The following is a 17,659-nucleotide window of genomic DNA, read 5'->3' as shown; positions in this document are numbered from 1 at the left end:
TTGCCGAATATTAACATATTATTCTTAAAAAATAAAAACTTATTTTTATTTACTTTGTATATAATGGTATTTTAACCAAAAGTTTATAAGAGGTCATATTAAGCTGTAAGATTAAAAATATTGCCAAATAAAGAAAGCGATGACAATTGGAAGTGGCTATGAAAACGAGTTGTATTTGATCTAAATTAATCGAGCTTAAATAAAAAATGAGTTTAAGTTCAAGTTAAGAATTATAGTCGTTTTCACAAAATGAGTTGATTAAGTCGAATTCAAAATTAAATTATTTTTTATTCAAATTTAAATTTTAACTTATCAATATCCAACCAATCTCATTTTGGTTTTTTTAGATTCAAACCAATCACGAATTAGACCTTATTTAAGCTCGACAAGGATCAAATCAAGCCCTACATCCATAGTGAAAGAAACGCAAAATATATGCATCAAGGCTGATTAACAAATGATTAAACTGTGTGAGAAAACATTAAAGTTATTTTTCACATTACCTTTAATACGAAACTGCTTACCAATTTAGAGCCAAATCTGAAAATCTAAGGTTAAGAAGATAATTAAATATGGGGCTAGGCACATCTGTTTGTCATGAAAATAATGAAATTATTTTCATTACTGTGTAAATTATTGAATACATAATTCCATCTAGCCATGAAAATATCAGTGTGAACAAAGGTGTAGAATAAATAATATGAACCATAAATATTTGAGATGAAATTAAGCTCTGCGACTGCAAGCAGGCGGGTTCATCACACCAGAAATCATGGGTTTGACGTTTTCACATTCAGATACTGCTGCTTCTTTTCCAATGTATTTAAGTTGAATATCAGCAACCTCCACACCTTGACATGGCGTACCACTGCTACAAACAAGCTTCATGGCAACAGGTGTTGCAGAAGTGCCCCGAATTCTCTTGAAGCTAATGTTACTAAGCTTAACACGTGATGGAACCTAAACAAAAGAGAAGACACATCAAGAAATGACATGGTTATTAATATAAAAAATAACTGTTTATTGAGCCGGTACCTTTGCATTGCATTGATTCCATGGGCAATAGACTTGATCTATGAGGATAGGATTGCTGACATTATTCATAATAATGTTTTCAAAATGAATCATAGATGCAGAGTTAACAGTAGAAGCTGGCCAAGTTTTTATTCTAACGCCATTGTCAGTATTAGTTAAAGTGCAATTCTTGACAGTGATTCCAAACACCGGTTCCTCTTTCTCAAACTTTCCTAAGCTTCCTATACTGATACCATGACCAGGTCCGCATTCAACATTGGTGACTGATATATTTTTGCTACCATCGCCAATAGAGACACAATCATCACCAGTTCTGATGTTTGAATCTATTATTTTGATTCCATTGGATCTCCCAATGTGTATTCCATCAGTGTTGTGGCTATCAGCTGGTGCAATAATGTTAACGCGTTGAAATGTTAAGTCGTTGCAACCCAGGACATTAATATGAAATTGTTTGCTGTTCAATGATTTTAGAGTATGGACAAACCCGTTGATGATGAAGTCGAACCTTATATTCTATCAAATGATGAAAAGAAGTTAAGTTAATTTCATACATAACACAACTTACACACGTTGATATGAGTGATTTAAAAACTTACGATGGGAAGTTGTTTGCAAAAATTATTGCCACAAGTACCCCATGCATTGGCTCCTTGGCCATCAAAAGTTCCACCACCTGACAATGTGAAGTGCTCGATCCGTTGGAAAGTGACCCAACTATTATCCTTCGTCACTTTGCTATTAGTTAGGGCTTTAAGGGTGCCTTGAACCTCGACCTCAATAGCAGTCTTGCATGGACCTTCTAAAGTCACTGGACTTAATAAGAATATCCCTTTTGGAATAAACACTTTACTCGGGATAGTTGACGTACAGGCTTTGTTCCATGAACTGGTTAAAGCCTAAGACAGTTGTAAACATCATTTCAATGAGCTGATTAATTCTTATACATATATTTTTTGGATTGCATTAGACATGTAATTACCTGGTTGATATCAGCTCCAGTCTTTGCACCTTCTTTTGTCACGTCAAAAACCAATTTAGCTCTAGTTGTTGACGCAAGCAATACCAAGACAAGTTTTGCCACTACGAATTTAGCCAAGGCGTTCATCGTAATTCTTTTATTCTTGTATGTTTTCTCTGCTACTTATTGAAGAATTAGAAATGTAATTATAATATGAAATCTTACTTCTCTGTGAGCCATTTATAGTGCAACGAATAAACTTGTGACTTTAATCTCTAACAAAACATTGAGCTAATTTTTGTATTTGTAGTATGCTGGTACATAATCATATATTATTTTCTATTTTTAGTTAACTTTGTTATATTTTCTTCAATCTAGACCGAAGAATAGAGCATGGAAGTTGCGAAATATTGTGAGCTTTGAGAGGATTGATACATGGACGATTGATGGTTTGTTAGTAACAATATTGTCTAGTTGAAGCAAACACTTTCATGTAAAATAAATAAAACATCAATGTACAGAACTTCTTGAAAAGATTTCTGCTAGAATCTCTAGACAGAAATATTAATCTCTTGGAATCAAAACTTAGCATGATTTACTTTGCATCAAGGAATTTGAGATCAGTTAAGGTTGAAGTAATGAGTTACATACATTGGATGATTATAGAATCTCAGAAAAAAAAACTTGAAAACGAATTTTGAAATAAAAATTTGTTTAGGAATAATTTTTTTTTTTTTTTTTTACGAATTTTACAAGGATAACTTTCCATGAGGTTATAGATTAAGATGATATGTTTTTTTCTTCATAGATAGTTGTGCTTAGAGATCAAAGTTGGCATTCAAAAGGATTAAAATATGTTCTCAAAAAATAGATGCACCATCGACAAGTGAATGACTTGTAATTCATTTCTTAAATTCATTCTAGGCTTACGATGTGAAGTGTTCAATATGTTGGAAAAGTGTTGCGACCCAATACATTAATATGAAACTAATGTTGATTTTATATTATAGATAGACCCATGGGTGATAAAGTTGAACCCTATAGTCTATCAAATATTAAAAACATGTTAGTTATAAACTTACAATGGGAAGTTGTTTGCAAAATTTATTCACACAAGTACCCTAGCTGAGGCTCCTTGGCCATCAAAAGTTCCACCACTTGACAATGTGACATGTTTGATAAGTTGAAAAGTAACATAACTACCATCCTTTGTCACTTTGTGATAACAAGATGCATCACATGTGCACACTAAATTCATAGTTTGTCAAATATATTTACAGGGAATAATAATATGTGAATGAAAATGTATTCAAATGTAGCTCTACTCGTTTATTCTCCAAGTCTTCTGCCATCCTATGACTATGTGTTGACTTAATGGGCTCAAAAATCCAACCCTTATTATTAAATAATAATAAAAAATTTACAATAATGCCTTTATTATAAAGAGATATAAATTTCTATCTTTTTAGTTTTTGAGAGGACACATAGATGAAGCAAAAATAGCACATAAGAGAGTTTGTTTTTCTTGTCTATACAGATTAAAGATAAAAATGGTCAGATTTTTTTAGGTATTTGATTTATCACTGGGTATCATCAAAATCATTAGAGTTTATTTCAAAAATTATTTAAAAGATTATTTTTCTTGTACTAATCTAGAATCACAAAATTTTGTAACTATTGATCTTATATTCATAATAAACTTAAGAGTGATTGTACCTAATCTTTTTATAGTTGATTTTATTTGGAATTTGCCTTGTAGTTTTTTCGTTATACACTAGAGGGTTTTCCAGGTGAATCTGGTGTTCTTGTCTATGGTTGATTTGTTTATTTTCTGCACACAATTGATATTTTCTGTGATTGATTAACTTAATTAATTTGCAAAATTAGTTTTGGGTTTGTAGCCCTAACAAGTGGTATCAAAGCCTAGGTTGATTGTGTGTATAGTTAATTGTGTGAATTAATATGGGAGATTCAACTTCAAGTTCCATGGTTAAATTGTCAACTACCAATTATTCTATTAATTTGGAAGTCAATGAAGAAGGATTTGGTTTACTGCAAAAATTTATTTGATCATGTTAAATTAAGATTTGACAAACGAACTTGGATATCAAAAGATGATTAGGAAAAGCTACATAGAAAAGTTATAAGAAATATAAGGCAATGGGTAGAGTTTAATATTTACCCATATATTAGATAGAAAGTTCATATGTGTAATATCTCTGGTCTAATAGCTCGACCCTCTGTCAAGATATTATCTACCTTAGACACACAATTCATTATAGTTTTGCTTATAGGCTTTGCATCTTAAAACACATCTTGACAACTTAAAGAGTTTACAAATTATTTAACTAGTTTTATCTTAATATCCTAAAATGATGTGGGATATGCATAAAACCTTAGCATCTCTCTCGTATTTTATCAAAATAAGATTCGTCTAAGGGTGTCAATAGGTATGAGAAAAATACTCAAAATAATGCCTTGGTGATTAAAAGGTTAGTGAACTTGAAGTTTTAGAGAAGGGTTATCTGCTACAGATAACTTGAGTGATTTTTAGGATTTGGTGAACTAGTTGAAAATTTATGAAGATTCATCTAGATGATGAGTTGCAAGCTCTACTTCTCTTAAGTTTTTTGCGAGACATTAATAGTGGCTCTTAGTAACTTTGCTTTAAACAGTGTAGTAACTTTACAGATGGTAAAAGATAGCATCTGTAACACAAAACAAGGGTAGAAGTTAGAGTGAAGATCCTAAAGGGCATGGTAAATCTAGAGACAAGTCATAATTGAGAGAAAATTTACTTATTATTATTGTGGCAAAGAGGGGCATATTAAGAGAAACTGTAAGGCTTTCAAAAAAGAGTAGAAGAATGAGAAAAATTAGAAAAAGGCAGATGAACATGATACAGATGCAACTATATCTAATGAATATGAAGAACTAATAGGAAATTTTTTGAGGAACAATGAAATCTTTTCACTAAAACTGATGTTGATACTGGGTGGATTGTTGACTTAAGAGCCTGTTACCATGCAATTCCTAAGAGAGATATTTTTTCTATGTATAGATTAGAAAAAATTGATAGAGTGAAGATAAGACAAACTAGTTATGCAAATATGGTAGAAGTTGGTGAGGTACATGTATTGATTGAGTTAGTTTACACATCGACTCTAAAAATGCATTACATGTACCAGGTTAGTGTTTGAATTTGTTATCTGCTAATCCTTTGGATATAAAAGTTTAGCATAAGATTATTGGTAATCGAAAGTGGAAGCTCACTTAGAGTTCTATAATGTTGGCTAAAGGCAATGCTTACAATGGATTATACAAGACTCAACTGAAATTGTTTAATGATAACTTGAACGATGAATTGAATGCAACTAATGATTATGTTTCACTAGACGTGTGGCATAAAAGACTAGTTCATATCAGTGAGAAAAGGTTGTAGGTATTAAAAGAGAAGTCTCTCGTTCTCTTTACCAGAGGCATGAATTTAAACCCTTGTGATATTTGTTTATGTGGTAAGAAACATAGAGTTTCTTTTGGTAGCATCTCTAAAAGAAAACTAAAAGAAACAAAAATTTGTTTGATTTAGTTTATTCTGATATATGTACTGCTATTGAGACAGAGAGTATAAATGGTAGCAAATATTTTGTGACCATTATTGATTATGTTTCATGAAAGGTGTGGGCATTTGTTTTGAAGACAAAAGACTAGGTTTTTGAATATTTCAAAAAGTTTCATATCATGGTAAAAAGGGAAATGGGTAAATCCTTGAAGTATCTTCACATTGACAATAAAGGTGAATACATATAAAAGGTGTTTGAGAACTATTATTCACAACATGACATTAAGCATGAGAAGACAGTTCATGGCACCCCACAACATAATGGTGTGGCTAAGAAAATGAATGTAACCATTATTGAGAAGGTCATCCTTGCTTAAGATGGCAAATCTACTTAAGCCATTTTGGGGAGAAACACTCTACACTGTTTGTTACATGATAAATAGATCTTTATTAGTTCCTTTAGAGAATGATATTCTTGAGGAAGTATGGACCGGGAAAGATGTTAGTTATTCTCATTTGAATGTTTTGGTTGCAAAGCCTTTGTGCATGTACCTAAGGAACAAAGACAGAAGTTTGATAATAAGGCCACTCCTTATATATTTTTTGGGTCATGGAGATGCAGATTTTGGTTACAGATTATGGGTCCAAAGAAAAAGAATATTATCATATCAAGAGATACAATGTTTCATGAACATGAGATGTTACTAAAGTTAGAAAAAATTGAGAAGCCAAGCACTAACAATTTTTTTTTATCCTTCACCAGTATCTTCTTCAATCAAACATGCCACAAAAAGAAAGTTGAATGAAGAATTTGAGATAAATAATGAGTCTGAACTAGTTGTGTAGGATCGAATAGCCTAAGAGGGGAGGTGAATTAGGCAATTTTAAAACAATCTTTATCAAATTTGAGAATTAAAATAATTTATTCAAATCAATGAATGTTGCCTATTTTTAATCCAATTTATGAGAATAACTAAAATATTCTAATAATCAATACAATCAAAATAACAAAACATAAAGTATGAGTTTAAGGGAAGAGAAAATCAAACACGCGATGTATAGTGGTTTGGCTCAACCCGACCTATGTCCACTCCTCCAAGCTTTCTCCCTTTGAGTATTCCACTAATCCTTGGTTGACTTAAACCTCAACTAAGCTTTTCTTCACAACCAAAATAGCTTCCAAGGTGCTATTAACCTTTACAAATATTGAAACTCAATTGCTCTCACAAGAAATTTTCTAATCTCTCCAAGAGTGAGCCTCACTCTTTTATAGCACGAATTTTAGTACGAAATTGAAATATGATCTCTCTCAAAATTGTATATGAAAGTTAAAGCTTAGTACAACCCAATGTAAATGAAATTAAAAAGTGTATGAGCAAGAGTTTTGATTAGAGAGAAGAATTTGCAAGTAAATAGCTCAAAACTAATTTGCTCTCAAATATATAAAAGTTTTTGGTGTCAAAAGTTCTTTTCAAACGAATTTAATTGGGTTTATATAGGGGAAAATAAGGAAAATTACCGTTGTGCACAAAGAATAGCCATTTGAGTTTTCCAGAAAATACACAATTCGATCGACCGGATATAATTTGGTCAACTGGATGTGATGTGACACTTCTGTGGAGCTTACGTGGCACTAGTTGTTGGAAAATTCAAACCAAAATTCGATCGATCGAATTTAATTCGGTTGATCAAATTTTTGGAAGCCAAAATACATGGCTTCTGGACAATTCGAAAGCTGATTCGGTCGATCAAATTTTATTCATTTTACCCCCTAAATTTTCAAAAATCACAATTTGACCCCTAAAACTTTGAAAAGTGACAATTTAACCCATTTTTGAAAATTCTTTCAAAACCAACTTTAAGATATAAAAATATAGTTCACAAAACTTCATCATTTTAAAAGAATTAATAAACTTTAGTGACAAACTTGGCTTAACCCAATAAGTTTGAAAAACAACATTTTAACCCAAAAAGTGAAAGATATGAAAATGAGTTTTCAAGTGAGTTATCCCATGCACATAAATATTCTAATCAAAACGAATGCTCTAAATTACAAATATATCTACCTAACACTTGAGTTTTTCTTTAAATCTTCAATAATTCTTCAATTGACTCTTCTCTTTCATTTTCATCTTAAAACTCCTTCAAGTGCATTAAACCAATTCTTGCAATCTAAGCTCACACTCGAGTAAAATTATTAGTTAATATGCTTAGGGACATATTAGTTTGTTATCATCAAAATTAAAGTATAATGACTCCTTGAGTCAACAAGTTGATGAGGACAATGCATAAGTAAAGGGTGTTGAGTAGAAAGAGATGTCCTTTCCTAAGAAGATCTTCTAGGGGGCATATTCCATTCACTAAATATCTCAGTTTTAAGTATATCACTCTTACTGAAGAGGGAGAGGTAGAAAGCTTCCATAAAGTTTAGAGTCATAGGGAAAGAATTCAATGGATGAAAGCAATGCAAGAAAAGATGAATTCTTTGAATAAGAACAATACTTATGAGTTGGTTGAATCTCCTAAGGTAAAAAGTGCTTGAAGAATAAATGGGTGTCCAAGTTGAAATAAAATGGTGACAGAGTTATCAAGCATAAAGCTCATTTAGTGGTGAAAGGTTTTACTCAAAAGAAAGGGATTGATTTTGATGAGATTTTTTCCCTTGTTGTGACAATGAGCTCTATTGTGTGATTCTTGGTTTGACAACAAGTTTTGATCTTAAACTTAAGCAATTAGATGTAAAAACTATCTTTCTCTATGGTAATTTAGACGAAGAAATTTATCTAAAGCAGCCAGTAGGTTTTGAAGTTAAAAGGAAAATAAAACATAGTTTGCAAGTTGAAAAAGGGCTTGTATGACTTAAAACAAGCTCCTAGGCATTAGTACAAGAAGGTTGACTCTTTTATGGTAAGTCATGGGTATATCAAAATTGAGACAAATCATTGTATGTGTTTCATATTATTCCTTGATGCTAAATTTGTGATCCTTTTACTCTATGTGGATGATGTGTTAATAATAGGGCATTATGATAAGTTGATTAGAGGTTTAAAAAATAAGTTTTCAGTTCCTTTGACATGAAGGATCTAGGCCAAGCACAACAAATTTTAGGCATACAAATTACTCATGATAGGAAAACCAAAAAGTTATGGTTGTCACAAAAGAAGTATGTTAAGCAGTAACTAGATGGATTTAATATGAAAAGTGCTAAACTAGTTGGCACACCTTTGGCTAATCATTTTAAGTTTCAAAAAAAGTCTTGTCTTTCTAACAAGGAAGAGAGAGAACAAACTATAGTGATTTCTTACTCTTCTACAGTTAGAAGTTTAATGTATACTATGATTTGAACCTGACCAGATACAGCTCATGCAATTGGTGTACCTAGCAAGTATCTTTTTAACCAAGGGAAAGATCAATCATTGGAAAGTTATGAAGTGGATCTTAGATACTTAAGAAGTAGCTTTAAGATGTGCTTGTGTTTTGGTGGCTCAAAACTAATTTTGAAAGGGTATATTGATGCATATATGGCAAGTGACTTTGATAGTAGAAAATCAACTTATGTGTTTACATTTGTAGGGGGAGTTGTGTCTAGTCATTCTAGATAGCCAGAGTGTGTTTCTTTGTATACAATTGAAACTGAGTATATTGTTGCAAGTAAAATAAGTTAAGAGATGTTTTGGTTGAAAAGATTTCTCCAAAAATTGAGCTTGAAGCAAGATGAGTATATGGTTAATTGTGATAGCTAGAGTGTTTTAGATTTCAACAAGAATGTTACATACCATAGTCACACGAAGTATATTGATGTGAGATACTATTGAATTTGTAAAGTGGTGAACAATCAAAAGATTTTATGGAAAAAGATTCACATTGTTTAAAATCCAGCTAACATGCTAACTAAAGTAGTGACCTAAGATAAGCACCAATTTTACACTAAGATGACATGATAAAGCTTCAAGTGATATGGAGAAGCTAACATTCTTCCTATGGGTTGGAGGGGCAGATTATTGGCTTAATGGGCTTAAAGGTCCAACCCACATAATTAAATAATAATAAATTTACTTTGATGCCCTTACTATAAAAAGATATAGTATGTCTGTTTTAGATTTTTGAGACACAAAGACAAAGCAAGAATAACACATCAAAGAATTTATTTTTCTTGCCTATACAAATCAAAGATAAAATGTTAGATTTTTCCTTGGTCTTTGATTCATCATTGGGTATTATCAAGATCATCAAAGTTTATTTCAAAAATTATTTGAAAGGTTATTTCTCTTGTATTGATATATAATCATAATTTGGATATTTCATAATTATTGATCTCAAATTCATAATAAACTTGAGAGTAATTGCATCAAATTTTTCTTGATAATGGATTTTATTTGGAATTTGACTTGTGGTTTTTTTTTCTCTACACTATAGGGTTTTCCACAGGATTGATTGATTTGTTTATTTGTTGCACACAATTGATATTTTCTAGGATTGAATGACTTAATTGATTTACACAATTAGATTTAGAGTTTGTCCCCCAACACTATGGAAAGGTAAGAAGTTCAATCTGTCTCTTTTTTTTTTCTTTTTTTGCGCAAATGTGATGTGTTGAAGAAAACCTTCGAAAATTTAAGTCTAAGAGTGATGAAGGTGTGCTCCTTGAATATTTCTCTTACAGTCATGCTGACACAATTTATAACATGCACATTGACCGTATTATTTTTTGTGGTGATAAAGAGTTTAAAATATTCTCGGTAATAAGAATTTGAAGGGTTTGTACTCAAAATGAATCAGGTGTAAGCACATGTAGAGCTCAACCAGTGGAAACAGAACCAAATAATTCACAGAATTAATAGCAGACAGGTTCATATCAATTCATACAAGAAATGATTACTGCATAAGACTGATTTCATATAGTTAGGGCACAAGCCACTCGAGATTTGTGAAGATATATACTATCTAAAATATGATAGCATAAGGTTAATGTGTAATAAGAATAAAAGATAATGAGAAATGCCAAATCTATAAGTGAATGATATGTTCTATCTCTTGAATAGATTTTGGCCTTATCTTTGTTATCAAGGTTTCTTGGTTCCATTATTTGCAGGTTAATTAATTTATTCTTACATAAGAAAAAATCTTAAATACATTGTAATTCGGCACTTTACAAGTTTTATTATTCATCAAAGGTATATTTTTTTTTTCTTTTGGAGATATTAAAGGTCAAAGAAAAACAAATATATAAATCAAGGTTGATTAACAAATAATTAAATTGTATAAGAAAACATTGAAGTTGCTTTTCACACAAATTATATGAATCTGCTAACCGATTTAGTGCCAAATCTGTAAATCCACCCACATGTAAATAAGGTTAAAAAGACAATTAAATATGGGATTAAGCATATTTGTTTGCCATGAAAATAGTGAAATTAATTTCATTACTGTGTAAATTATTGAATACATCAGCCCATCTAGCCATGAATATATAAATGTGAACAGCAGTATAGAATAATATGGTCCATAAATATTTGAAATGAAATTAAGCTTTGCTACTGCATGCGGGCGGGTTCACCGCACCAGAAATCCTGGGTTTGACGTTTTCACATTCAGATATTGCTGCTTCTTTTCCAATGTATTTAAGTTGAATATCAGCAACCTCCACGCCTTGACATGGCATACCACTGCTACAAACAAGCTTCATAGCAACAGGTGTTGCAGAAGTGCCCCGAATTCTCTTGAAGCTGATATTACTAAGCTTAACACGTGATGGAACCTTTGCATTGCATTGATTCCATGGACAGTATACTTGATCTATGAGGATAGGATTGCTGACATTAACCATGTTAATGTCCTCGAAATGAATCATAGATGCAGAGTTAACAGTAGAAGCTGGCCAAGTTTTTATTCTAACACCATTGTCAGTATTAGTTAAAGTGCAATTCTTGACAGTGATTCCAAACACTGGTTCTTCTTTCTCAAATTTTCCTAAGCTTCCTATACTGATACCATGACCAGGCCCGCATTTAACATTGGTAACTGATATATTTTTGCTACCATCGCCAATGGAGACACAATCATCACCTGTTCTGATGTCTGAATCTATTATTTTAATTCCACTAGATCTCCCAATGTGAATTCCGTCAGTGTTGTGGCTATCAGCTGGTGCAATAATGTCAACGCGTTGAAAAGTTAAGTCGTTGCAACCCAAGACGTTCATATGAAACTGTTTGCTGTTCAATGATTTTATGTTATGGACAAAACCCTTGATGATGAAGTCGAACCTTATATTCTGTCAAACGATGAAAAAAAGTTATGTTAGTTTCATATATACCACACATTAATAACTTAAACATGATAGATATGACTGATTGAAAAACTTACGATGGGAAGTTGTTTGCAAAAACTATTGCCACAAGTACCCCATCCTTTGGCTCCTTGACCGTCAAAAGTTCCACCACCTGACAATGTGAAGTGTTCGATACGTTGGAAAGTGATCCAACTACCATCCTTGGTCACTTTGCTATTGGTTAGGGCTTTAAGGGTGCCTTGAACCTCAACCTCAATAGCAGCTTTACATGGACCTTCTAAAGTCACTGGACTTAATAAGAATATCCCTTTTGGAATAAGCACTTTACTCGGAATATTTGACACACATGCTTTGTTCCATGAATTGGTTAAAGCCTAAGACAATTGTAATGAAAATTTAAATGAGATAATTAATTCTTAATCAAACATATTTTGGATTGTATTAGAAATGTAATTACCCGGTTGATATCAGCTCCAGTCTTCGCACCTTCTTTTGTTACATCAAAAATCGACAGAGCTTTAGTTGTTGACACAAGCAATACCAAGATGAACTTCGCCACTATGAATTTCGCCATGTCTTTCGTCATAATTCTTTTATTCTTGTCAGTTTTTTTCTGCTGCACTCTTACTGATAATTAAAAAATGTAATTGTGATATGAAATCTTACTTCTCTATGAGCCATTTATAGTGCAATGAATAAACTTGTGACATTAATCTCTAACAAAATATTCAGCTAATTTTTATATTTGTTGTATGCTGTAACATAATCTTATTTAATTTTCTATTTTTAGTTAACTTCGTTTTTTAATTTCAATCTAGACCCGAGAATAGGGCATAGAAGTTGAGAAATAATGTGAGCTTTGAGAGAATTGATGCATCGTATTGATAGTTTGTTAATAACAATATAATCTAGTTAGAGCAAACACTTTTTGTTCAAAACAAATAAAAGATCAATGATAAGATAACCATAGTGAGAAAAGTTGCAGCATATAAAACTGTAGAATCTGTTAAAGAGACTGCTGTGTTAGAATCTCTACGCAGAAATATTATTTATTTCAAATCAATGTTGAAATACAAAGTTGTTTAAGATCAATGGATTTTTTTTTTCTGCACATTATGCATGTTATGAGAATAATTTCCAAAGAAGTTGCAAAGCAATGTGATATTTATATTTTTCTTCAAAGATAGTTGTGTTTAGAGATCAAAGGTAAGATTTGAAAGGAGTAAAACATATTATTCTAAGCGAGGGTATATGTAACAACCCATCTCCATATCATACCCCTAAGAGTAATTCATTAGGATGATGTGTCACGTATGCAGTAAAGATTTTCATACATATGCATTATTAGAAAAAAATTTCATGAAATATCTTGATGATTTTATTAAAATAAAATATGAAGTCCAAATATGTCATACGGTACTAGATAACGAATTGAACTCCATAATTTATAAAACCATAATAATGTATCAAAATAATCCCAAAAACAATTTAACTAAATAAATAAATAAAATAAAACGTATGTGATGGTGGTTGTGTTCTCACAAAGCTGATCCGCTAGCCTGTCCGCTTGGCCCACCCTCTCGTTTACTTGCAAGTCAAAGCAAAACACGAGTAATAATTCACCTAATAAGCACACAATCAACTGAGCATTCCTAAAATATCCCTTGATAACCTAACTCTCTCTCTCTCTCTCTCTCTCTATATATATATATATATATATATATATATATATATATATATATATATATATATATATATATATATATATATATATATATATATATATATATATATATATATATATATATATATACACACACACACGTAATAATCTAGCATCCTGAACACTTGTCAAGTGGACGTCCCAAACACCTTTTATAACTCAAATACTATTAGAACGAATGTCCAAAATGCCTCCTATCTGAACCCAATCGAAATTTATGTCTTAGACGTCTCTTACATCCTTTAACATTCCATGGAGGACAAAACATCTTTTCACTAGCCTTCGGTAGAACATATTCTTTTTATAGTGAAGGATAGTCGTTCTACCGTGGAAAACAGTCATCCTCCCCTGTACGAGGGACATCCGTCCCAAAATGGGTAAGAACATTTCCTCTCTGACCTAATTCCCAAGTGTCGAATATTCCTTATCATTAAATTATCAATCTACCTTTATGCTCGACCACGAACATTGTCTCCTACCTCACGATGGGATGGTCGTCCCACTCTTGTTGGGACGGGTGTCCCCCACCTATACCACTTTTAAAACTGTGCTAGTTTTGGTGGGAATTCAACAACCTAACCACCTAAACCAATTCTAACACTTCATTACCTTTCCCACTCATCAGCTCATCTTTCAACAACTATCATCAAATAGAAATCATATGAAGTTAGAGAATGAGTATATTACTCTTCAAACTAATCATCACATTTTTAAGATTCTATGTCATTATACTACATTACATATATTCACATGCAACAACAAAAACAAATTTACATATATAGATATATAGTTAACCCTAATGTGCTAAAAATAACTAGAGAAAAAAGAAAGTGTGTCTACATCTCCTTTGACGGTGCTTAGTCTTTGAGTGGCAAGAATCTAGCAGCATTCCTTTATTTCAACGACTCTTAATCCTCATTGCTCCCTTTATGAAAAGTGAGTTCAGGGTTAGAACACGTAACCCTAAACGCAACACTAAAAGGAGTTTTATAACCACTGGAAAATATGTCTGGGATAGTTATCCCTTAAAATGGGACAAGCATCCCCCAAGATGTGCACCACAAAAATCATGCAAGCATAATTTGAAATTGCCAACTCAGAGGGATAGGTATTCCACAAGTTTGACTTTTTCTTAATTTTGACAATTCAACACAGTCAAACCTTTCGAAAGACTCAGATCATGTCGAAAGACTAAATTCACCCTTGAATGTACCTGAGGTTGCTACAGGGTACCTAGAATTCATTTCAAGCTACCAAAGACAAATGAATGCTTTGTAATCCATCTCTTAAATTCATTCTAGAGTGACAATATGAAATGTTTGATACATTGGAAAAGCTTTGCGACACAAGATATTAATATAAAAGTATTTATCATTATCTTATATTATAGATAACCCATCGATGATAAAGTTGAATCTTATATTCTATCAAAAAATCAAAACAAGTTATGTTAGTTTCATATATACTATACTTGTTAAATATTAATTAATTAGTTATGTATGGAATTTTAACACAAGCACACAAGTCAAGGCTCCATGGCCAACAAAAGTTCTACCACCTCACAATGTAAAATGTTTGATACGTTTGAAAGTAACCTTACCATCCTATGTCACTTTGTGATTACAGGGTGCATTGTAAGCGCACAATTTGTGATCACAATGTGCATCATGTATATGTTGACTCAATAAGTCATTATACTCTTATTTTGATGATAACAAACTAATATGTCTCTAAACATATTAACTAATGATTTTATTTGAGTGTGAGTTTAAATTGCAAGAATTTATCTAATGTACTTGAAGGAGTTTTAAGATGGAAATGAAAGAGAATACTCAATTGAAGAATTCTTGAAAATTTGAAGAAAAACTCAAGTTTTAGATAGATATATTTGTAATTTGGGGCATTCATTTTGATTAGAATATTTATTTGCATGGGATAGCTCACTTGAAAACTCATTTTCATATCTTTCACATTTTAGGTTAAAATGTCATTTTTCAAACTTATTGGGTTAAGTCAATTTTTTCACCAAAGTTTATTAATTCATTTAAAATGATGAAGTTTTGTGAACTACATTTTCATATCTTAAAGTTGGTTTTGAAAGAATTTTCAAAAATGGGTTAAATTGTCACTTTTCAAAGTTTTGCATTTTTTGAAAATTTAGGGGATAAAATGCAATAAAATTTGGTTGACCGAATTCTTTGATGGCAACTTCCGAATTGTCCAAAAGCCATGTATTTTGGCTTTCAGAAATTCAGTTGACCGAATTTAATCCGGTCGATCAAATTTTGGTTTGAACTTTCTAACGGCTAGTGCGATATAGGCACCACGGGAGTGTCACGTCATATCTGGTTAACCGAATTACATCCGATCGACCAAATTGTGTGTTTTCTAGAAAACTAAAATGGGTAGTTTTTATGCACAACGGTAACTTTCCTTATTTTCCCCTATATAAACCCAATTAAATTCGTTCGAAAAAAACTTTTGCCACCAAAAACTTTCATATATTTGTGAGCAAATTAGTTTTGAGCTATTCACTTGCAAATTCTCTTATCTAATCAAAACCTTTACTCATATACTTTGTAATTTCATTTGCATTAGATTGTACTAAGTTTAACTTTCATATACACTCTTTGAGAGATATCACACTTTGAATTCATACTAAAATTTATATTATAAAAGAGTGAGGTTCACTCTTGGAGAGATTAGAAAATTTCTAGTAAGAGAAATTGAGTTTTAACACTTGTAAAGGTTAATAGCACCTTAGAAGTTATTTTATTGTGAAGAAAAGCTTGATTGAGTTTTTGGTCAACCAAAGATTAGTGGAATACTCCAAGGGAGAAAGCTTGGAGGAGTGGACGTAGACCGGGTTGAGTCAAACCATTATATATTACGTGTTTGATTTTTTTTTCCCTTTAACTCATACTTTATATTATGTTATTTTGATTGTATTGATTATTTAAAATATTTATGTTATTCTCATAAATTGGATTAAAAATATGCAATATTCATTGGTTTGAATAAATTGTTTTAATTCTCTAATTTGGTAAAGATTATTTTAAATTATCTAATTCACCCCCCTCCCATTTTTAGGTAATTCGATCCTACAGTATATTCACAACAATTACCATTTGTCAAATATATTTGCAGAGGTTAGTAATATGTGAGTGAGAATGTCATCAAATGTTGCTCTACTTGGTAATTCTCAAAGTCTTATGCCATCTTATGAACTATAGAAAGGTAAGAAGTTCAATTTGTCATATTTTCATGTTTTTGGCTACAAATGTTATGTGTTAAATCAAAGAAAACCTTGGAAAATTTAATTCTAAGAATATATATATATATAAAGAGAAAATCTATATTATGTAACAAATAAGAAAAATTGAAGAATAATTATAAAGAAATTAAATGACAAATCTAAAATTGAACTGTATGTTCATCTCTTGAATTGATTTTGGCCTCATCTTTTGTTATCAAGGTTTCTTGGTTCCATTATTTATAGGATAATTATTTTATTCATAATTATCATGGGTTAAAATTTCTAAAAATTTCTTAATTACTTTGTAATGACCTATCTTACTATCAAAGTATTATCTATTTATGCTAGACATGTCAATTGGGTCAGGCCAAATGGAGGCCCGGCCTGAAACACGAAAAAAAGTTTGGGCACATTAAAGCCCGACCTGACACTATAAAGTGTCGGGCCAAGCCCATGGGCCTACTGGGTTAGGCTTAAGGCTTTAATATTAGGCCCATGGGTTGGCCCGACCCAATACTGTTTATAAAATAAATTTTTTCTGTTTTTTTTTTGGGCGGCATAAGCAAAAGCAATTTTTGCTTCTGCTACCTTATGGCAAAAGCAGATTTCTACTTTTGTCTTGGTCTACTTCTGCCTTGGCAAAAGCAGATTTATGCTTCTGCTAATCAGAAGGGCAGCCTCTGCATAATTTTTAAATTTTTTTTTTAAATAAATCACTTTTATTTATAAATCTTTTAATCACTCAATTTCAATTATTTCATTATATTTTCAATCTCATTAACTTTCTTTCGAAAAATATCTAAATTCATAAATAATAATTCTTTATATTT

At 31.5% G+C, this 17,659-nt stretch overlaps 2 protein-coding genes across 2 annotated transcripts; both read right to left on the bottom strand.

The window, feature by feature from the left end:
• Positions 1–726: 726 nt before the first annotated feature.
• On the bottom strand, positions 727–2,143 carry LOC123200768 (exopolygalacturonase-like). Its single transcript, XM_044616142.1, has 4 exons — positions 2,018–2,143; positions 1,635–1,934; positions 1,036–1,551; positions 727–960 (listed from the first exon to the last, which is right to left on the bottom strand). Exons 1-4 carry the CDS (start codon positions 2,141–2,143, stop codon positions 727–729), a joined length of 1,176 nt encoding a protein of 391 aa, XP_044472077.1.
• Positions 2,144–11,082: 8,939 nt separating this feature from the next.
• On the bottom strand, positions 11,083–12,424 carry LOC123200723 (polygalacturonase-like). Its single transcript, XM_044616077.1, has 3 exons — positions 12,308–12,424; positions 11,925–12,224; positions 11,083–11,832 (listed from the first exon to the last, which is right to left on the bottom strand). Exons 1-3 carry the CDS (start codon positions 12,422–12,424, stop codon positions 11,083–11,085), a joined length of 1,167 nt encoding a protein of 388 aa, XP_044472012.1.
• Between the last annotated feature and the right edge of the window lie 5,235 nt (positions 12,425–17,659).

This window comes from Mangifera indica, chromosome 2, assembly GCF_011075055.1.
Source record: "Mangifera indica cultivar Alphonso chromosome 2, CATAS_Mindica_2.1, whole genome shotgun sequence".
Classification (NCBI taxonomy): Eukaryota; Viridiplantae; Streptophyta; class Magnoliopsida; order Sapindales; family Anacardiaceae; genus Mangifera; species Mangifera indica.
Note: the sequence above shows the minus strand (reverse complement) of the source record. Positions and strands in the feature narration are given on the sequence as shown.